The sequence below is a fragment of the Gorilla gorilla genome, chromosome 16 (assembly GCF_029281585.2).
Source record: "Gorilla gorilla gorilla isolate KB3781 chromosome 16, NHGRI_mGorGor1-v2.1_pri, whole genome shotgun sequence".
Taxonomy (NCBI): Eukaryota; Metazoa; Chordata; class Mammalia; order Primates; family Hominidae; genus Gorilla; species Gorilla gorilla.
Genome location: NC_073240.2, coordinates 55968990 through 55992106, shown reverse-complemented (window position 1 = coordinate 55992106; position 23117 = coordinate 55968990). Strand labels below are relative to the sequence as shown.

The 23117-nt window shown below is 37.0% G+C and overlaps 1 protein-coding gene across 1 annotated transcript; it reads left to right on the top strand.

The window, feature by feature from the left end:
• The first annotated feature begins 1665 nt into the window (after nt 1-1665).
• On the top strand, nt 1666-17727 carry RSL24D1 (ribosomal L24 domain containing 1). Its single transcript, XM_004056216.4, has 6 exons — nt 1666-2265; nt 6223-6336; nt 7999-8071; nt 13620-13683; nt 15644-15729; nt 16816-17727. Exons 1-6 carry the CDS (start codon nt 2185-2187, stop codon nt 16887-16889), a joined length of 492 nt encoding a protein of 163 aa, XP_004056264.1. The 5' UTR covers nt 1666-2184; the 3' UTR covers nt 16890-17727.
• The last annotated feature ends 5390 nt before the right edge of the window (nt 17728-23117 follow it).

The following is a 23117-nucleotide window of genomic DNA, read 5'->3' as shown; positions in this document are numbered from 1 at the left end:
TCATCTTGAATTATAGCTCCCATAATTCCTATGTGTTGTGGGAGGGACTTGGTGGGAGATAATTGAATCATGGGGCCAGTTTCCCTTACACTGTTCTCATGATAGTGCATAAGTCTCACGAGATCTGATTATTTTAAAGGGGTTTCGCCTTTCATTTGGTTTTCATTCTCTTTGCCTGCTGCCATCCATGTAAGACGTGACTTGCTCCTCCTCGGCTTCTGCTGTGATTGTGAGGTGTCCCCAGCCATATGGAACTGTGAGTCCATTAAACCTCTTTCCTGTATAAATTGCCCAGTCTAGGGTATGTCTTTATCAGCAGCATGAAAACTAATAGAAAGGGAGAGGAGGTAAACCCAGTTATTCGAAAAATGACAATAATTTAAATATTTGGGCAGTGGCACATTAACAAATAAAACGATGGAACTGAGTCCAGAAATGGAGCCATAGATGTGACATTATGAGTGAGTGGGGGAAAAGATGCTTTATCAACATACAGCACTGAGGGAAAGACACTGCAGTCTTATGTCATTTATAGTTAAATTCCAGACGAGTTGAAAATTCAAATGCAAAAAAATGAAACTACAAAACATAAGAGAAAACATTTTGAAAAACAATTTTGGAGTGAGAAGTGCAGTTTAAAGGAAAGTACCAAATCCAAAATCATAAAAAAATTGGATAAATCTGAATATATAAACAACATATTTCTGCATGGAAAAATACCATGAGCAAAGCTTAAAACATTGATAGGGAAATAATTTCTAAATGCATGTCAGCAAAGGACTAACCTTAACGTGTAAAGTGCTGTTGAAAATCAACGAAAGAATAGAAAACTGCGTAGGACCTGAACAGGCAATTCACAGAAAAAAGTTGAAAAACATTGTGAAAGATTCTTAACATCATTTGTAATTAAATTCAAGTTGAAATAATAATAAGATAAATTTTCATCTCAGGTTGGCAAAGATCACTTTTCACAGCGGGGTAGTGAAACAGACATCTTATTTGTTGATGCTGAGTGTTAATTGGTAAAAACTTTTGGAAGGCAATTTAGTATTATCTGCCAAATTTTAAAACTATGTATCTATATCCAGCTCCTCTGATCCAGCAGTTCTACATAAATCCTCTCTTGAAAAAGCGTACCAATAAAGATACTTATTATATCAAAAGATAAGAATGCCCATCGATTAGTGACCAATTAAAATACTTTCATACAATGGCATATATATATGAAAAAGAATGTTAAATACCCTTTTACAGTAAAATATGGATCAAATGCCTATTATGTGCCAGGGACTGTTCTAGATACTGGGATGTAGTTGTAAACCAAGCAAACTGAAATCCCTGCCCCTCATGGAGCTCACATTCCAGTGAAGGGATACAAGGTAACAGCAAGATGCAGAAAAGAGTAAATAGCATATTAACTAGTATTATAAAGAAGAGGACGTAGAGACAGGCAAACACACAAATATACATGTTTGCCTATGCACAGAAAAGCTCTGGCAGGTAGTAAATGGAACTGTTTTGCCCCTGGGGAGGAAGACCGCAGGTCTGGGGAGGGAGTCGTAGTTTCCGGCGAAAATATTTGTTTACTACATATGTATATTAATTAAAATGGGGGGAGGCGGATAACACGATTTTATATTTAAAAAAATTGCTGGTAAAGTCCTTGGAGCATCAGCAACTCAACCGTTTTCATTGCAATGTTCGAAGCAACGCTGGATTGCAGGGTCTTCGCCGCTTACACCCTGCAAATCACTGTGGGACGAGAATCGAGGGCTGGTCGAGGGCAGGCAGTAGACAAATGAGTTAAGAAAGTGCTCTCGAGAGCACTCCGAGGCAAAGCACAAACCAAAGATACATAATACGTGCATAAATGCCGACACACAGAGAAAAAACTAGGCGCTGTGAGAGCAAGTTCACAAGGTGGGGCAGAACCACATTTCCCCAAAGTAACAGCGAACAGGTCTAGTCTGCAGCTCTGCGCCTGCGTCAAACGGCAGCGCTTTTGACCACACCACCGCCGGAGGCACCGTCGTGTTCGCATCTGGTCTAACAGACCCGCGAGAACGAACGACGCTTGTCTTTTTCCGGTCGGGGAAGGGGGAAGAAGGTAACTTCCGGTGACGGGGTTGCATCACTTCCTCTCAAGCTTGGCGTTCGCTTGGTGGGGTCACACGCGGGTTCAACATGCGTATCGAAAAGTGTTATTTCTGTTCGGGGCCCATCTATCCTGGACACGGCATGATGTTCGTTCGCAACGATTGCAAGGTGAGGCGGTCGACACCAGTTCTTGCTTCAGCCTAGCTCCCGCGGTTCCTGGGCGCGGCGGCTCGGTGCTGGGTGCTTCTGCGTCTGCCGTGTTTGGCCCGGGTTCCTCCCGTTGTTCCCCTGGGAGGGTGGCTTAACTGGGCCTCCGTTCTCAACGTTCCGCTTCGGGAGTTTCTCCTTGCCCGTCTTCCGAGCGGCGCTGGCCACCAGGCCACCCTTGGGTGGCGTTGGCAGCGAGGAACTTCAGGAGCGATCCTAGCTAGCGCCTACCAGGAATCTTGGATGTCTGTGAGGGCTGTTTGGCCACTCATGTACGTGGGCCAAATTCTTGAATCCAGTAAACTTTGTTGAGTGTATACCCTGTCAGGCATTACACTAAGGTGCATACTAAAGTGTAGAGGTTGATGGAAGTGTTCCGTATTGCTTAATGGTAGAGTTATGTATTCAGTTACTGCAGGTGAGTTGGGGAGGGTCCTGTACGGAAAGACTCAGCATGGAGGTGATATTTATCTTGGATCCTGAATTTTGCGGAAGAAAGCGGAGGGGGCCTTCTAAGTGGAAGGAAAGTGAACATTTTGAGAAAAGGCAGAGAACGGAGCAAATACATTTGTTTGAGGAAGTGACTGGATTGCAAATGATGATAGAGCCTTGGGCGTAGGGCTACAAGTATAATAAGTCTGTAAACGTAAATAATAAATATGAGTCCTAGTTGTGAAAGACGTTTTGAATGGTACATGAATTTGTCCTGTCATTACAGAATGAATCCCGTTCCTCTCTTTCTCAGAGAAACACATTGTTTCTCAGAATTTGATCTCTTACGTTTGCTTCTGAATTACTGGGCGTTTACAGATTCCTGGTTTTCACCAGATCTATTGAGTTGGAATCTTTGGGGGAGGGGAAGAGGGTCTAAGAATCTGTATATTGAGGTGAATTTGACATGCCAAATAATTACAAGTCTGACTTCTTCACCTTATATCTCTGTAACAGATCAAAGATACTGACCTCATTAATTAGATCCAAGGGATTCAGCTGAAAGTGAGGGACCAAAGCCATGTTTGATAACGTAAAAGAACCTAGAAGATTTTGAATACTTGCTCTCAGGAACATGATAAGAAGTTTATAAAAATGAACCAAAAGATTGCCAGGTTGGGGTCTAATTCAGAGTAGGCAGTATGGTTTTATACATGATCTCGTTACGATTTTGTGATTTTCGTCCAGGATGCTTGTCGGCTGGATATTGGAATTAGAACAACGGGTCGTGAGAACTGTCAAGACCTGGGTATTGATTTGCTAGACACAGTGGAAGTTAAGTTGATGAAGAATAAGGACAGTGTTGAGTTGGTTGGGAGTCACCAGTGGACCCAGAAGAGAGTTGTTGGAGGAAACAAAAGATAGAGGGCCTGAAGCACTAACAAAGAACAAGTATCTCATCTTTTTTTATGCTTTCCAAACCTAAATCTCCTGAGCTCCAAATCTGAATTTTCCATTGGATGTACCTAACAGTAGGTACAATGGGCCTACTGAAAGAGAATTCCTTAGTACCTCAGATCTTTTTGCTCTGTGAATTAATACCACTCTTAAGTGCCCGGATAGTTTTGCTAGAAACATGAGAGTCATCTGAATCTTTTCATCTTTTGTATCTAGTTATCAAGTCTTACCTATCCTGCCTCTGCAAAGACAGTGGTGTCTTTGCCTTCTTTCTACTTTCCTGTCCTAGTTCAGATTAGGCTCTTACCACTTTTATAGCCTCTTATCTAGCTTTTTTTTTTTTTGAGACAGGGTCTCACTGTCTGTTGCCCAGGCTGGAGTGCAGTGGTGTGATCATGGCTCTCTGCAGCCTTAGTCTCCTGGACTTAAGCAGTCCTCCCTCCTCAGCATGCTGAGTAGCTGGGACTACAGGTGTGCACCACCATGCCCAACATCAAAAAAATTTTTTGTAGAGACGGGGAGATTAACATTGTGTGTGTGTGTGTGTGTGTGTGTGTGTGTGTGTGTAGAGACAGGGGCTTGCTATGTTTCCCAGGCTTTAACTAGTCTTTCTGCCTTTATTCTCTTAGTTTCTGAGACTGTGATTAATAGAAACTTCACCTTTTACTCTTCTTAGGCATAAATGTGTTAAGGGTAGAATTAATGCTAATTCTCTATATTTGCACATACTTTGCAAACGGAAAATACATCCTTAATGAGGGCTTAATGTTGAATTAGTGGAATAAGAAAGGTTTGAAGAACTTTGAGTCCAAGGTATGGGGGATCGTTTGTTAGCATGTTAGCATTTAGGGGACTAAATTAAAAGGGAAACTTGAAACCATAAAGCTTTGCCTGACACATAAGCTATCCACCTCTTACCCCACCATAGATTTAACCACTTCCTCATATGTGTTTACATATTACATTATACATGATTATAACTTTATCCCATTGTTTATATCCTAGTCAGATCTTGATCTTTCTTGATTGCAAAGTGAGATTATCACATTGCTAGACTAAGCTTCTCAAGGTAGAGTACCAAATTTTAATTGTTCTTGTATCCTTAGCACTAGTACGACATCAGGCCCATAGATGCTCTTTATTTACTGATTGAATCCCTTTTGCACCTCCGCTGGTTCCAGGTCTCTGTAGATCCTTCATTGTGCCTTTCAGGTAATACCTATTAGTTAAGGAACCAGGTAGATTCCTCATTGGGTCTATTTGGAACTGAGAGGAGCCAAAACAAGTTTAGTCCTCCCATTAGATAAATAGTAGAAAAAGGAATTTGCCTAAGGGTTATCTAGTAGATATTAAATGTGGGAGGCTTTTGCTTACAAAAGTAGTAGTATTTTGGGCTGAAAATTCTCAAAATATAATTCATTTCACAATGATTTTCATATATTCATTTTTTATTTATGATTTCATAGTAGGCTACTCCAGGAGACTAGTAGTTCTTTTATTTTCTAGTCTATTTGAAATTAACTCAAGGATATAGACATGCTTTCACTGTAGTCTCTTAGGAGAAGGCTGTGTAGGAGGTAAGGGCCTGGATCAGATTAAACTAATAGCAACAGTTTCTAAGAAAACTGTCCTACTGTATGTAGTGACCTGCTTGAAGTTCCCCTTAGGGCAACATATATAAAAGGTGAAAAGTATTATGATTTGTGATACATACACAGGCTTATTTAGTTTGAAGTGTTTGTACTGTTTATTTTGACCTATTATCTGTCATACCTTTTAGGTATGATAATTCAACTTAATTTTCTTTACCAAGATCCACAAACCCCAAATAATTACTTTTTCTCTTCCCATTTCCTCCAGGGCATACACAAATTGCAGTGTGTTCTAAGGCATTACAAAGTAACAAAATAATACTGTTAGATTTATAAAACGAGTCCTAATAAGCCATTTCAGGAACATGTTGAAGCATCATCAGTTATAAGTTAGCACTATTAAAGGATTAAATCTTGTAGGATGAAGGTGGAGAGTTAAAGCAGTAAAGAATCTTGCTAGCGGATCGGTGAATAAGTCGAAAACGAATCTGTTATATCACCATTTTTAGTTGCTTTTGAAATTATTTTGTGCTTTCAACAAGGAAGATGGAAAGACCCAAAGGAGATTTCAGAATGGTTGTTTGAAACTTTTATCTCCATTGAGGTATAGAGACAGTGAATTTTGAAAATTATCCTGAATTAAGAAAGGACTTAAATAAATGACTTTACTTAAAACTGTTCCCTTTATTTGAAATAATTTTACTGTTCTATATAAATGATTAGTAATTTAAAATAATATTTTCAGAGCCCTTAGCCTTTGGTTGGGATGATGTTTGATAGTCAAAAAATAGTTGTTTCCATTTAATCTGATATATCTTACACATTTCTAAATGGCAGTTTAAGTAGAAGGGAAAGTATTTTTTGTCTAGCAGGGGTAACGTCTTATGATAGAAAAGTTTTTAATGTTGACTTCTTAATATTTTAACTTTTCTTTTAGGTGTTCAGATTTTGCAAATCTAAATGTCATAAAAACTTTAAAAAGAAGCGCAATCCTCGCAAAGTTAGGTGGACCAAAGCATTCCGGAAAGCAGCTGGTAAAGAGCTTACAGTGGTGAGTATGGTTAGCTATCAATATAGTTTTTACACGTTTCACAGTTTTAGTATTTGAAGGGTGTATGTCATCTAATCAATCATAACAAGGCCTCCTATAACATGATTAATAAGTGCCTTATTTGTATTTGGCTGTGGAAATAATCTCATTCTTACATGATCCTTAAAACTGTAGTTCTGTGGAGCTACTATTTTTAGCTCTTGCAGACAAAGAGGAAAATCACTTAAATGGCTTGGGATGAAGTTGGGAATTGCTACTGAAAGATTTTGAGTTGAAGTTAAGAGAGAAATGATTTCTGAACAGCAGTCAAGGCTCAGGTGAAGTTTATAATAGACTCATTTATCAGTTTCTGGATTTCCTTAGCAGGACTTTGTATCTGAGAGCAGAGAAATTAGTAGTGTTGGTGTGAGGAGAACTAGAGAGAAGTCAGGGGGAAAGAGGATTTAATGGAGTGAGCCTCCATCATTATATTGTTATATTGAATTGATAAAAGGATATTTTGAAGCTGTCCATGTTCAGTCCCTGCAAAGGAAGGAGATGAAAATGCAGTACAGGCTACCTTTGAGGGAGGAAGATCTTTTAAACTGTCCTCTCCTTCCATTGCTTCCTTTACCCACCAAACCTATGACCCCTTTCCCACCTTTTTATTGCTAAAGGGCAGTATCTACAAGCATTTTCCATGAAGCCCTTTCCTGGCCTCCTTAATACCAGAGCTTTGCAATGAATGTAAAGACTATTGTTTGACCAGATGCAAGGCCAAATCATAATTACTGTCACAAAAATAATTTTCATTCTGGACGAGAAGAAGCATAGCAGCCCAAATGCAAGTGGCAGCTGCCTGAGGAAACACTGCCAGTCACAGTCATTTACTGATTACCATTTACCTTGTGGCTGAGGTTATTATGATCCAAATAAAGGTGTGTATATATAAAAGAAATAGTAGCTAAATCCAGAGGTAGTGCTGTTTTATATGCCTGTCAGATAGATTTGAAAACCAAGAAATACCTATAGCTTTTCCAAAATTGTTTTGTGTGTTTTAAGATTAAAAGGATCATTAACTGTAAAAATACCAGCCACTAGCAATGGTAACCATGTTTGGAGGGGATCTGAAGAAATGGAGGGCCTGACTTTTATTCTGCAGAGTAGCACCTCATTTATTTGAAGATATATATAGTTTTCATACCTTTTTGCTATAACATAGATATTTAGGTTGAACCATATGAAATTTTCTCTTTTTTTTCTGTCTCCTACGGGAAGGACATGGAATTCTTGATGTTGACTTTTTTTGATCTGTAAAAAATGGCAGTTTCATATGGTTCAACATAATTCAAAGTTTTCTGGCTTTGAATCTTATCTGGGAATGGGACATTGGGAACGTTTTTCAGTTTGTAATCCTGATAATTGTTATATGCCCTTCTGATGGATGGGGGTGTTACTGTCTCCTTTCTCTTTGAGAATCACTAGTATATGGAGAGATGTTTTCAATAGGGAGGTGTGTAAAGGAGAAAAAGTTTGAAAACCTGTATTCTCTGAGATACCCTGAGGGGTGAATCTAGATGTATGTTCATTCAGAACACTTATGAAAAGGAAGACGTTTTAAGAAATGTTTCCTTTCTACCTTTCTTAAAACCTTATTTTTATCTCCTCTGTTCCCTCTTACAGGATAATTCATTTGAATTTGAAAAACGTAGAAATGAACCTGTCAAATACCAGCGAGAGCTATGGAATAAAACTAGTAAGTCACTAAGAAATACCAGTAATTTTGAGGAGAGACTGGTTTGGGATAATACTATAACTTTAAGTGTCAGTTTGTTATTTAAATATTGAATTTTCCATTTATCATTCCTTGGCTTTTATTATTTTATCCTCATTTTAATGGTTCTGTTGTAGTCATGTCTTTCATCATTTTTTTTTTTTACAATTGGCTGGTGTGTTCATTTTAAAATAATGTAATTATTAACTTTGATACTACTTGAAGTGCCCACACAGAGATGTAAAAACATAAAAATGGCTGGAAAAAATAGAGACGGAAAATACTGTTTTAGGGTGAGTATGGGACAGTTAAAATACACACAGAACCTAACACACTTTACATGTTTAGACCATATAGTTTAGCATATAAACTTGCATTCTGTATACCTTATAAAATTCAGTGCTTCTTTAAAATTAAAAAGTGTAGTGCTTAAGGTCATCATTACAAATGTTCTGAGAGAATTTCTAAGTGTTTCACTTAGGTAAAAAATGAAGTTATAATCTTCTGAAATTAAAAGCAATAATATCTAGTTCTTGTTTTTTTGTTTTGTTTTGTTTTGTTTTGTTTTTTTTCCCTGAAATAGGCAGAGAGTTTAATGAAAAAGTCTCATATGTAGAAAAAGTTAATCCCTTGAGCTAGCTTGTAGATTCTACCACATTTGTGTATGTTTGGGACCCTTGGTCCTGCCTTTTTTTTTTTTTTTTTTTTTTGAGTTGGAAAGTCTTGCTCTGTCCCACCGGCTGGAGTGCAGTGGCACGATCTCGGCTCACTGCAATCACTGCCTCCCAGGTTCAAGCAATTCTCCTGCCTCAGCCTCCCAGGTAGCTGGGATTACAGGCACATGCCACTACACCTGGCTAATTTTTGTATTTTTAGTAGGGACGGGGTTTCCGCATGTTGACCAGGGTGGCCTGGAACTCCTGACCTCAAGTGATCCTCCCACCTTGGCCTCCCAAAGTGCTGGGATTACAGGTGTGAGCCACCATGCCTGGCACCGGCCCTGCCTTCTTTTCTTCCCATGGCTACCTTTATGCAGCCTGTAGCTATTTCTAGTATTGGGTGTGGGGGTGATGTGGTTTGTTAACCAGAGTCTGTAAGGCTTAGAATTCCACAGACTTTATTACTCTGCTAATGGATCATAGGCAGGGCATCCCTTTCTGTTCTCCAGTCAGTCACGAGACTTCAGGGGAAGAACTGAAAATTTGTGGACCTTTGTGGTAGTATTTATACCTTCTAAACCAGGGGCATCCAATCTTTGGCTTCCCTGGGCCACATTGGAAGAAGAATTGTCTTGGGGCACACAGAAAATACACTAACACTAATGATAGCTGATGAGCTAAGGGAAAAAAAAATTGCAAAAAAATCTCTTTATGTTTTAAGAAAGTTTACGAATTTATATTGGGCCGTGGGTTGGTCAAGCTTGTTCTAAAGCTTTGTTTACCTTGGAGCATGTGGAGAAACTGGAGTTTAGATTTGGAATTGCCTTTTCTGTACTTAGCCCTAATTATTGTACCCTTTGGGTCTCCCCCAACCCCTTTTTAAAAAATAAGGTCTTTTCCCTCTGCTTTATAATTAGAGGAGGAGTTAATTTCTGAAAAGCAGTTGATTTTTATTGGGTTTATTTGGTAAGGAAATAACACTTATTCAAACTCAAGGATTTCTAAAGAGATTAACTTATAGGATTCTTAAATTGATTTCAAAAGGCACCCTTATCAAGGACATTATTGGAAAATCCTGAAGCATTTCTTTTTTTTTTTTGAAATGGGAGTCTTGCTCCGTCACCCGGGCTGGAGTGCAGTGGTGGGATCTCGGCTCACTGCAATCTCCGCCTCCCGGGTTCAAGCAATTTTCCTGCCTCAGCCTCCCGAGTAGCTGGGACTACAGGCACACGCCGCCACGCCCGGCTAATTTTTTTGTATTTTAGTAGAGACGGGGTTTCACCATGTTGCCCAGGCTGGTGGTGAACGTCTGAGCTCAGGCAATCCGCCTGCCTCGGCCTCCCAAAGTGCTGGGATTACAGGCGTGAGCCTCCGCACTTGGCCAGTCCCGAGGCATTTCTGGACTTCATTCAGTTTTATTTCATTTTGACCTTTGTTGTTGTTGTTATTACTTGAAGACAGCAGCTCCAGATCATTTTTACATATTTTGTAACTACTTTTACTTAGTGGGTATTTAGGTTGTTGTTGAAAAGAGTTGCATATCCAATTTTAGCGATACGTGAATAATCAGTTCCATGGTCCTCCATGCTGGTGTCATGTTATTTACATTGCTCGAGAGAAATACTGCTGTGTTCTATATGACTTCACATACTGTAATGGTAATGTTCTCTACAGTTCTTAATTTATTTTAATTCAGTGCACATTTATTAAGCACTGCCTGTGGCATACAAAGATGAACAGGTCACACACAGTCTCTGCCCTCTAGGTGCACTTACTGAGTACTCCTATTTTATTGTTTCTGTTAGGTTTTATTACAGAGTCTCATTCTCTTGCCCCCTACATTTATACATCTGTAAATTCTGTAAGAAGCAGTGCTCTATTGATTTTTTTTTTTTTTGCTGCGCTGATTCTGCTTTCCTTTTTACTGGGATCCTAAAAATAGATTTTTCTAAGAAGATCTGCTAAGTGTACAGTATGAGTGCTAGGTATATAGTATGAGAGTCTTTGGAACTTAAGATTGTTTCATGGTGTTTTATACAATTAAGAAAAGTTGTTTTCAGTAGTGTTCCAGAACAATATATTATTCTTCTAAGAGATTCATTGATTCTCCACACCCCTCATATTTCAGTATCATTTGGTCTGTAAACTAATCTATTGACAAGAGTTGTATATTCATTGCTTACATTATCAAATTGTGTGAGGATATGGATTAAACAACCTTTGTTAAGGTACTGATGTCTGTAGAAACAGTAGTATGTTAGAATTTCAAAAATACCAGGAAAAATAGTTTGCACTTTGTCCCTCATGGCTGGCTGTGTTGCAGGTGAATTTTTAATATCTGTCAGATTTTTTTTTATTTTTTATTTTAACTTTTTACATATTTTTGTTGAACTTTTTTTTAATCTTAATAGCTTTTGGGGTACAAGTGGTTTTCTTGGTTACGTGGATTAATTGTAGATTGTCAGAATCTGAGATTTTAGTGCATCCATCACCTGAGTAGTGTACATTGTACCCAATCTATAGTTTTTACCCCTTACCCCACCCCACTCCCCCTTCTGAGTCCCCATAGTCCATTATACCACTCTGTATGCCTTTGCGTGCCCATAGATTAGCCCCTACTTACAAGTGAGAACATACAGTGTTAGCTTTTCTATTCCTGGGTTACTTCATTTAGAATAGTGGCCTGCAGTTCCATCCAAGTTGCTGTAAAAGACATTATTTCATTCCTTTTTTTGGGTGAGTACTATTCCATCATGTATAAATACCACATTTTCTTTACCCACTTGTTGGTCGATGGGCACTTAGGTTGGTTCCATATCTTTGGCAGTTGTGAATTGTACAGTTAGATGCTTCTTAGGTTCAAAATATTTCAATATTCTGGAATATTTGGAAATACAGCATATTATTCTTTGGAAGGGATTTTCCTGCCACTTGTGTTTATTTCCCTTCTAAATAAGTTTAAAGTGTGGAAATGCTTTTGAGTACTAGAACTTGTCCTTATTTTTGCTGAAAGACAAAGAAAAAAAGTTATATATCCAGCATATTATTAATTCTGAGCTGCAGCATATGCAGATTTATAGTTGACATTTTCTTAGAGTTATTTATACAAACATTGCTTTAATACTAGAGGTCTCAAAGATTGTCCTGGTGGTTTTTGTTAAAATGTAGATTCAGATATAGTAGGTTTGTGTGGGGCCTGAAATCCTTCATTTCTAACAAGCTCCCAAATGATGCCACTGTTACTGGTCCCAGGCTACATTTTAAAAGGTTTTATTTTGACCTAATTTCAGATTACAGAAAAGTTGCAGGAGTAGAGTTCTCTGATATCCTTCATCCAGACTCCCTGAATGTTAACATTTTGTTAAATTAATTTTTTCTCTTTATCTCTCTTCTTTCTCCCTTTCTCCCTTTAGTGTATATTTTTCTGAACTGTTTAAGCATGCAAAATACTTCTTGATCCCTAGTTAATATGTATTTCCAGAAATAAGAGCATTCTCTCACATAACCACACTGCAATTATTAAAATCAAGAAATTAACATTGATAGACTATTATTACCTAATCTTAGTCCTATTCGTATTTCTCCAATTGTCCCAGTAATATCCTTTATAGCAAAATTTGTAAGAATAGTACATGTCATGTCTCTTTAATCTCTTGTAATCTGGAACATTTCCTGAGTTTGTCCTTATATTTCATGATATTGACAGTTTAGAACAATATGGGCCAGGCATTTGGTATAAAATTTCTTAACTGGATTGTTTGGTGTTTCCTTCAGATTAGGTTTGGATAATGCACATTTGGCAAGAGCACCAGAGATTTGATGCTGAGTTTTTTCAGTGTGTTTTGTCAGGAGACACAAGCTGTCCATTAGTTCCATTACTAGCAGTGTTAACTTTGATCATTAGGTTAAGGTGGTGTCTGCCAGGTTTTTCCACTGAAGAGTTACTGTTTTACTCTTTTTAATTAATAAGTATACTTTTGGGAGATACTTTAAGACTATATAAATATCTTATTATTCTTTAGATCTACAGACTACACTTTAAAGAGCTAGACTAGATCAGAAGTGTCTGAGCTACTGAGCCAGTCTAAATTGCGTTGTGCTGTAAATGTGAAATGAATGCTGGATTTTGAAGACTTAATATGAAAACAGGGATAAAATGTTTCACTAGTAATTTTATATAGATTGCATGTTGAGTGACAGTATTTTGGAAATTTGGGTTAAATAAAATGTATCATTAAATTTCCTCCTGTTCCTTTTTACTTTAAAAAATACGGCTACTAGAAAATTTAAAATTTCATATGTGGTTTTTCTTTCATTGGATAGTACTGATAGAAATTTTAGAGCATAGTTGGACTCAGCCCCCTTTTAGCCAACACTCCTGTAGGCATTTTCTAAAACAGTTGGATTTTTGTGGTCGAGAACTTAGTAGTATTGATTGTTTGGTTCATTCTGCTAATATCATGTGCTGACCATATCCCCGGCACTTTTAAGTGTTCATAACCAGAAAGATGCTGTCTTTATTCATGGAAATTACAAGTTAAGAATGGGATTAGTTGTCAGTAGTCCAAGTTCTCTTTATAGTAAAATTTGAAAAGCATTGGATTGGTTTAAAGTGGAAGGAAAATTTAACAGCAGTAGAGACTTTTGTCAGATAAAAATTAGAGAAATGATACTTGTGAAAGAGAATGTTGAGAGTCATGATGGCCATGAGTATATACCTTCTTCAGCTTTTTGAGTAGGGATTGTTTTTGTAATGATTTTTTTCATGTAAATTCATTTCTAAATCAGAATAATGAAGTGTTTGTTAATGCAGTTGTTGATCATACCGCTTGAATGTGCATACATTTGCTAACTCATGAATTTTTTTGTAGTTGATGCAATGAAGAGAGTTGAAGAAATCAAACAGAAGCGCCAAGCTAAATTTATAATGAACAGGTATGAATATTTGTATGGAGTAACTTTTGGAAAATAATTACTAGTAGATATTTAGAGGCATCAGTATTTTTTAAAAAAAATTTTTATTTTGACATAACTTCAGACTTACCAAAAACTTCAAGGAATAATATGAAGAACTCTTGTATATTCTGCTAGCATTTTACATTTACTTTATCCTTGTCTCAATGTATTGAAGACATAATGCTTTTTCCTTCTAAGTATACTTAAGTGTATGTAACCTAAAAATAAGAACATTCTCTTAAATAAACACAGTATGGTTATCTATCAGTCAGGAAATTAACATTGATGTAATACTATTATATAATCTATAAACCTTATTTAGACCTCACCAGTTATTCTGATTACATCCATAGCAACACAAAGTCCTTCATATTTCTTCAGGCTCCTTTAATCTGGACAGCTTCTCATCTTTATTTTACGTGACATTGATAGTTTTGAAGACTATAGGTCAAGTTATTGTACAGAATGTTCTTCAATTTGGGTTTGTCTGATATTTTCCTCATTAGATTTTGGCTAGGCACCTTTGGCAGGGATGTCTCAGAAATGATGGCGTATCCTTCTCATGCATCGTGTCGGGAAGCACATGATATCACCTTGCTGGTGATGTTAACTTTGATCACTTGATTAAGGTGATGTCTGTCAGGTTTCTCCACTGGAAGATTACTATTTTGTTTTCCTTATAATCAGTACGTATCTTGGGGGAGACACATAGAGATTCAGTAAAAAACCTATTACTCCTCAAACTTGTACCTACTGGTTTTGGTTTTCATTAGAGTCTTGCCTGAATCAGTTACTACTATTGTTGTGATTGTTGCCAAATGGTGGTTTTTCTAATTCCATCATGTCTTCTACATTTTTTAGTTGATTTTCTCATGTAAGAAAGAGCTTTCCCTTTTCCATCAATTTCAAGATTTATTCCTTTATTCATATTACATCTGTGTGTATTCATGGATTCTTATGGTATACATTGGGTTATAATTCTTTATTGTCATTATTTATTTTGAAGTTCTAAGTGGCCCATATTTGGCCTGTGGGAGTTCCTTCAGGCAGACTGTCATGTTATTTTGACAATTCTCCTCATTCTTTGAGTGCATTCATGTTTTATAGCTAACAGGATGTTTTCTCTTCCCCAGCTTGGAATCAGCTATTTTTTTCAGAGCAGGACCATTAGCTTTTAAATTAATTGCTATGGAATATGTCATGGAAAAGAAGCACGTGCCAGCAGCTTTCTGGCTTAAAAATTTTAAAGCATTTCACAAAAATGTTTGAAAACTAGTTTGTTAACATTTCTATTGAATATCATGTGTTTTGTGCTCTTGTAATTACCCAATGGTTTTTTAGAAATTATATAACAGAGACTTATCTATTTGAGGAGAAAAGATCTAGGCACTGTAACAGTTAAAGGTTGTTTTATGTAGTAGAGCCCTGCTTCTTTTCATGACTCATATCCTTCATTTACTCAGCAAATACGTACTGAGCTCCCATTTCGTGCCAGTCTAGGTACAAAGAATGAATGAATGAATAAGTGTTGTGGTAGGGTAGGAATCCTATTTTGAGCTAATTATGAACTAAAAAACCACTTTGAGTTTGAGTTGTTAGAGAAGAAAATGTACATTTGTGAGGGCTTAACAGGTACCTTACCTTAGATTTGGGAATAAATGTAAGGTATATATCTCTTTTAGGTTAAGTTCACCACTTGCCGTTTGGGAGTAATGTGAGAGGACTGAGAGGCTCTGTTCACTTGGTGTTGATGCTCCTGCTGGATGGGGGGCGTTGTGGGGAGAAGAAAGGGGAGTGAACAGAAGGGCAGCCATCATGTTTCCATTCCCCATCTGTGGGGCTAACTTAAGTAACAAAATTTAGAAGCTGTATTGTGAATTGATGCCTCTTAAAGCAGTGTTAGTAACTGAAATTTTGGCTTTAATATGTTTTGTTGTAGATTGAAGAAAAATAAAGAGCTACAGAAAGTTCAGGATATCAAAGAAGTCAAGCAAAACATCCATCTTATCCGAGCCCCTCTTGCAGGTGAGTACTACATTGCACATCTAGATTTTTGTGGTCTGTGTATTTGGGTACCAACTAACTTTGGGTATTTTTTCCTATAAATATTATCTTTCATAGTAAATTATGATATGATTTGGTCTATAAAAATGTAATTTATTCAGTGTATTTACCAATTGCAGTCAGTCTATTTATATGGTGTTTCTTTTTTGCCTTCATTGAATTCTATGTTCCATATCCCCCCAAGTTATGCAAAATGATTTGCGTAATAATTTTGTAGATGATTTTTGTCTTGCACTTGTATGGATTAAAGGACAATATTTTTTATTAGTGGTTCTCAAACTGGTTGGTATCAGAATTACCAACTTGGGGAACTTAGTATAAATACATAGGCCCAGGCTCTTTGAGTCTGGGCCACTGTTCAGTAACATCCCAGATGATTCTGATACTAAAATTTGGACTACTGTTTCTTTTGCTCAGCTAACATCAGTACAGTCTTTTATGCAATTTACTTATGTAGATCACTTAAAGGGAAAGAAATCTTAGTAAAGGTCAAATTCTGTAATCACATGTTGAGTACATTTGTGTAAATCTACTTGTATTATTTTTGTACCGAATTTTATTAAAACAAAATAGACAAAATTCTGGAGCATTTGTTTCACATATACATGATAACAAACTGATAGTCAAAAAGCACCAGAAATGAACCATTGTTATCTAAGTTTTTAGGTAATCCTCTCTGAGGTAGATAGAACAGTGTTAAGAGCAGTCACCTTGGATCCAGAAGGCTGGGGTTCACATGCCAGCGCTTTGACTTAAATGGCTTTCTAGTTGAGTGACCTTCAGCAAGTTAATCTGTCTTTGAGCCTCAGTTTTCTCATATTTAAAATGGGGGTTGTTATGAGGGTGAAATGAGCAAATAAATGTATGTAGAATGTTTATTTGGTGCATGGCATATCATAAGACCTATGTTAGTTTAGCTACTATTAAATTTCTTAGGAGTGGCTAATATTACTTGAAAACATGCAAGATCCTTTATAAAGTGTTGATGTGAGTTCTGTAAGGTCACATTGAATTAAGTTGTTTATTTTTTACTTATTTTTATTAAAGGCAAAGGGAAACAGTTGGAAGAGAAAATGGTACAGCAGTTACAAGAGGATGTGGACATGGAAGATGCTCCTTAAAAATCTCTGTAACCATTTCTTTTATGTACATTTGAAAATGCCCTTTGGATACTTGGAACTGCTAAATTATTTTATTTTTTACATAAGGTCACTTAAATGAAAAGCGATTAAAAGACATCTTTCCTGCATTGCCATCTACATAATATCAGATATTATGGATGTTAGATTGCATCTCAGTGTTAAATCTTTACTGATAGATGTACTTAAGTAAATCATGAAAATTCTACTTATAACTATAGAAGTGAATTGTGGACGTAAAATGGTTGTGCTATTTGGATAATGGCACTAGGCAGCATTTGTATAGTAACTAATGGCAAAAATTCATGGCTAGTGATGTATAAAATAAAATATTCTTTGCAGTAAAATATTCCCTTTGTTAATGTTATAGAAGGGGGTATACAAAAAGGAACTAACAATTTGTATGGCAGTGTCAGATATTTTTATTTTAGTATTTCCTGTTTTGGTTTATTTGCATCTTAGAAGAGCATAATGACATTGTTTGATGAAGCCTAATTATGCTGGACTGTTTTGACCTGGTTTAACCCTTCTGGTAGGTAGTTGTGGATGCTGGGGATGAGAACTGAATAATCTTTGCCTGGAGTGACACTACACTCTAGAATTTCCACTTTGGAGAATACTCAGTTCTAACTTGTGATTCCTGGTAGAACAAACTTTATTTTTCTAGCCCAGCAATGATCTAGAAGCAGAGGAATCCCAGCGCCTTTTAAAAGTTATTATGTGGTTTTCTTTTAAAAAGCTCCTGTTTTTGGAAAGTAGAATTTATGGGTACAACGTATGTTCATTATTTGTACATAAAATAAAACCATTTAAAAAGTAATGCTGATATTTATTCTTTAAAGGCATTAAACAAAGATGAAATATTGATGACCTGGAAGAAGAAATCTTCCTCCACACATCCCATTTAAGTAGGAGATACATTTAATTAAAGAGAAATAGATAATACTTAATGTTTCTGTGTTTTTACATTGTTTACAGTTTTAAGTATGTTAAATACATTAAGTAACTATCAGTTTGCATAATGGTTTTTTTAGGGTAGAGTTTAAAATCACTAATTCTTAGCCTTACATAATTATAAAGTAATGGCTCATTTTTTGTTTCAGTATTAGATAGTAAAACTAAGGCTGTAGACCAATCCCTGGACCAAGTGTTAGGAGACCTGAGTTCCAGTGTGGTTTTGCCTGGGTATTCTTATTTGTAAACAATATTATTGATTGAAGATTAGGGGAAATGATACATGTAAGGAAAGACATTTGTAAAATTTCTTGAGTTTTTACTACATACCATATTCATTTTTTAAAGAAATAAACATTTTAAAAGTTACATTTTATTAGGAAACAAGTGTCCTACCTTGCCAGCGAAGGAGCAAGCTGCCCTTGCTTTGCGACCATCAATTTGGGGGAAATTGGGCTGAATTGAAGAGCTGATGTTGCATCTTAAGTTTAGCATCCAAACAGTTCTCTTCCTTGTCATGATTTCATAGTATTTTGAGAACCCAGATCTCATTCTAAACTATATGGATACAAATGCCATAATTTTTTTTTTCATCCCACCATAACCCTCTAAGCTTGTTTGGATCACTTCCCATGAAAATGTTGCCTGAGAAGTTGTTATGGTATAATACTTTTAGGCTTCCTTGTTTTAGCTTGTTTGGTAGAGGCTTGTGCTGAGTAGCTAGCAGTGAAACAAAGCATAATGTTTACTACAGGGAACTTTTTTTTTTTTTTGAGACAGGGTCTGGCCGTGTTGCACAGACTGGAGTGCAGTGGTGTGATCTTGGCTTACTGCAACTCCTGCTTTCCTGGCTAAAGTCATCCTCCCACCTCAGCCTCCCAAGTAGCTGGTACTAAGGCTTGCACCACCTTGCCTGGTTGATTTTTGTCTTATTTTTTTTTTTTTTCTTAGAGACAGGGTTTCACCATTTTGCCCAGGTTGGAACAATACAGGATTGGAAATCATGGGAAGGAATATCCTTAACACATATACCTTACAATACCTTGTAAGAATACAGAAAAACTATTTTTGAAAATTCTTATTTCTTAAAAATAGAAACCTTAGGAAGAAGTTGATCTTGTAGATAAACTTCTGTATCTATAAGAGTTTGAGAAGAGTTTAGAAGAGTAAGTTTAGAAGAGTTTGAGTTTAGAAGAGTTTGAGAAGATTGGCTTATTTCACAGTATCTCATGAAGTAGATAGCATTATTCCCATTTAAATATATAGGTAGAAAAATTTGAGGACTAGGTAACTTGTTCCTTTACCACACAACTAGAATATCAAGGTGTTAGTGATTTGTGTTTATACAAGTCTGTTTCCCTGCATTTATGTAGGATTTTATCCAGAGCCTTGTGTATCAAGTCTTCACAAGTCCAGATAACAGCTAAGAGAGTGACACTCAACTTGGCTGTGACTTGGTTTCTTCATCTGAAAAATGAAGATAATAATAGGACCAACCCTGGAATTCTTTGCAAGGATTCAATCAGCTAATACATGTAAAATACTTAAAGGCCACCACCATAGTAAGCTAGTGTTAAAATGTTAGCTATTAGGATTGGTTGTGTGTGGCCACACAAAACAACAGCAATGAGATTCGACTTGGGAGAAAGGTGGAGAGTGTTAAGGTTTGGGGATAGCTGTGGCTAAATTGAGTGAAGTCCACTTAATCAACAAAAATGGGGACATGTATGGTTTAAAACGTCAATTTTAGCCTTTAAGTCAGCCAGAAAGTTCTGTTACTAAGAAGAGCATCTCATTGCCTCAGCATTTTCTGTTGTGAAGAGTGGGAAGGGGAAATACATTTTTGGTTCCTCTTAGTTTGAAAAAATGAATAGTTTCCTGTACTCTTAAGGGAGAATTTAAGTGACATAAGGGAAGTTATTTTTCCCTCTGCCCTTTAATTTACATTTTAAATGGAGATCTGGAAAAAGACATCAGACTTTAATTGCTCACAGCTTAATGTAAATTCTAATATCCAATGCAGAGTTTTGTGTAAAAGTTAACATGGCAGCTTGCTGAATTGTGTTGAAAAGACAAGGGGAAAACATCAACATTAAAAACTTAAAAACTAAATTTCAAGGACTCTGGAAGGATTTCCCAGTCTATATTCCTTGATTAATATGTTGTAGGATTGAACAGGAGATCCACAAATTGTACCTTGCATGTCTTCATGTTTATTTGAATCGTTTCTACAAAAGGGGAAATTACCTCTTTTGAAGAATGTATTCCTTATGCTAAATAAGAGTCTACCTTCTGGTGCTATAGGATGACCTCTGATTTAAGCTCTCCCGTTTTAATCTTAATCAACTGAAGCTAGCATGTGGGAGAGGTGATTCTTCCGCCGCATGATCTTCCCTGGGGTACCAGTTAACCTGGTTTCTTTCTTTAGCCTCTGATTGATTCTGTGTCTCCCTATGATCCTGCTAATAAGTTCCTTTTTATCAAAGTTTGCAGCCCAGAATCTTAACTGGAAGGCATCCTCCAACATATCCAGGTAATGCATTTCTATCATAATTTCCAAGAGTGCGGGGACTGTTTCTTTCTTATCCCAGGCATGTATTGGGTACCAGGACCATAGAAGGTGCTCAGTCAATGTCCACTAAATGGAAAATGAGTGTGTAGCCATATGCTGGGTTTACATTAGTCTATTTTAAAAATAACCAGTAATTTGAAAGGTACAAAGAATAAATTAACAACAGAGAGATATACCAAGAACAGAAGCAGCCTGTGTGACTGTGACATTAATGAAATCTGTGCTGTTGGGAAGGCTTGCTGGGGAGCAGTGCTGGCTTTAGGGTTACATACCTGATTTTTGCTGCTTAGATCATTATCGAATGGTAGTAAAACAAAGCTGCATTTCTGGGTCTGGCTGGAGCATTCACATGTTGAAGAATCCCAGGAAAGACAGCATGAGCTGTTTTTTTGGCAAGTTTCTTAAAGAACTTTTGTCTGGAACTTGCTTTGTTGATGGAAATAGTCCTTTACTTCAGTAGCCAGAGTATAAAGTTAGAAATAAGGAGAACGAATTAGGGAGAATCTGTTGAAACAGATTTTTTTCTTCAGGACAAAAATATAGGACGTTGGCTCCTTAGTATTGTAAGAAACTCTTTGTTTTCAGAATGCCAACTGTTACATACTTGTTTTGTTTAGTGTACTATATTTTAGAAAGTGTCTATACATCTGGTTCGACACCAAGCCTTGGAATCTTAAGAGGAACACCAGTGCGAATGCTATTCTAATCAGTTGCCCCATACGGTTTCTTAGTCTGTACTTCATGATTTTGTCACGTATTTCCTTTTATGGTATCAGAAAATGCAATGCAGGCAGCAAGCAACTATTAAAGGCAGTTCACCTGGTTAAAAGGGTATGCCATCCCAAAGCAGATGAGGACACAAAAGGCTTGTTCATGCTGTGTTAAGCTACAGTTTCGTGCAATCCTATCCCCTGAGTTTTTCTTCACTATTCTCAGATTCTTCATGCTGCCAGAACACAAGAGGTAGAAGCTTTTTGACTCTGTAGAGATACAATTTCTCCATTTCTAGAAGACACAAGAATTACCAGAAGATGCATTAAAAGAATATACAATGGAAATAGCACGGTGGCTCACGCCTGTAATCCCAGTGCTTTGAGAGGCAAAGGTGGAAGGGCCACTTGAGGCCCGGAGTTCAAGGCCAGCTTGGGCAACCTAGTGAGACCCTGACTCTTTAAAAAAAAAAATAGCCAGGCACTGTGGCACATGCCTGTAGTCCTAGCTACTTGGGAGCCTGAGGCAGGAGAATTGCTTGAACCCAGGAGATCAAGGCCTCAGTGAACTATGACTGTGCCACTGCACTCCAGCCTGGGTGACAACAGAGAGACGTTGTCTGCCCCCAACCCCCCTGAAAAAAGTGTAGGGAGAAAGCATCTCAAAAGATAAAGTATCTAGGTCACAACCTCTTAGTGCCTTTGATTACACATTTGCAAACACGATATAGTACCCTCTAGTCCCAGAGTTGTGAGATTCCAATGACAGAGCAATAATTAAGGCCAGGTACATTGCATATATTGTCTCCCAATATCAACAACCCCTCAAGTTAGCCCTTCTTATTGTGCAGATGAGAAACAAGAAAGTTAGAGAAATTGAATAACTTGATCTATATCACTAACAACTAGCAGAGCTTAGATTCAAGCACGGTCTGTCTGACTCCTAATCACTAGCCGATATCCTAAACAGCATCTAGCATGGGGCCTGCCTGGCACATGGTTGGTCCTCAATATATGTTTTTAATTCATTGGAGGAAAAAAATCTAGCAGTGAAAGAAAATGTCTTGGGGAAATGATAGATTTTATGGAGTAGTTTAATTTTTCTTGTGACAAGAATGGATACTTTTTCTTCCCAGTTCTTTCAGGACTGACAGGATATCATTTGAGGTTAAGTGTAATTAAGACAGCAACTTTAATGAAATGACAATTTTTGAAATTTACTGTTCTTAAAAAAATTAGTACAGCAACGATATTAATTCTAGTATAATTGTTGGAGAAACTGTCTTACAGTCAGTGCTGAAATGCCTGCTAATCTTGTTATCAAATAAGAATTCTAAATTTTATCAATACCCACTTTATGAGCAATTTCAGCATTAATTAGATTAAAAAATGTTTATTGTGTGTCTGCTATGTGTGAGGCATTGCTTGCCTCATTTAGCAACAAAATAATTAGTTCGTGTTATATTTGAGAAATTTGAATTATAGGGAAGTGTATTCTAGATATAGATCATGTCTTTTAGGACCATTTAAATCTAATATTTATTGCACTTGTGCCAATTTTCAAGTTCTCCGAATTGTTGAGATTATTGCCAATAAGAATACTGTCTTTGTTCCAGGGCATGAAAGTTTGGATGCTAAGTGTCAGGGTTCATCTAAGGTGGGAAGTAGGCTTTGAAGTTGCCTGATGTGTTACTTGATTTCTTCTTTAAAAAAATTTAATTTAATTTTTTTTTAGAGACAAGGTCTAGCTCTGTTACCCAGGCTGGAATGCAGTGGTGCAGTCTCAGCTCACTGTAAACTCAAACTGCCGGGCTCGAGCAATCTTCCTGCCTTATCCTCCCGACTACTAGTGTGCCATTTGAATTGTCTTCCTAACAACTGATGTGGCAAAGAATCTAAGATCATGTTCTCTCAATGCACCACACACATGACAATATTTCATCCCCACTGTTAGTTATATGGACTCCCGGAAAT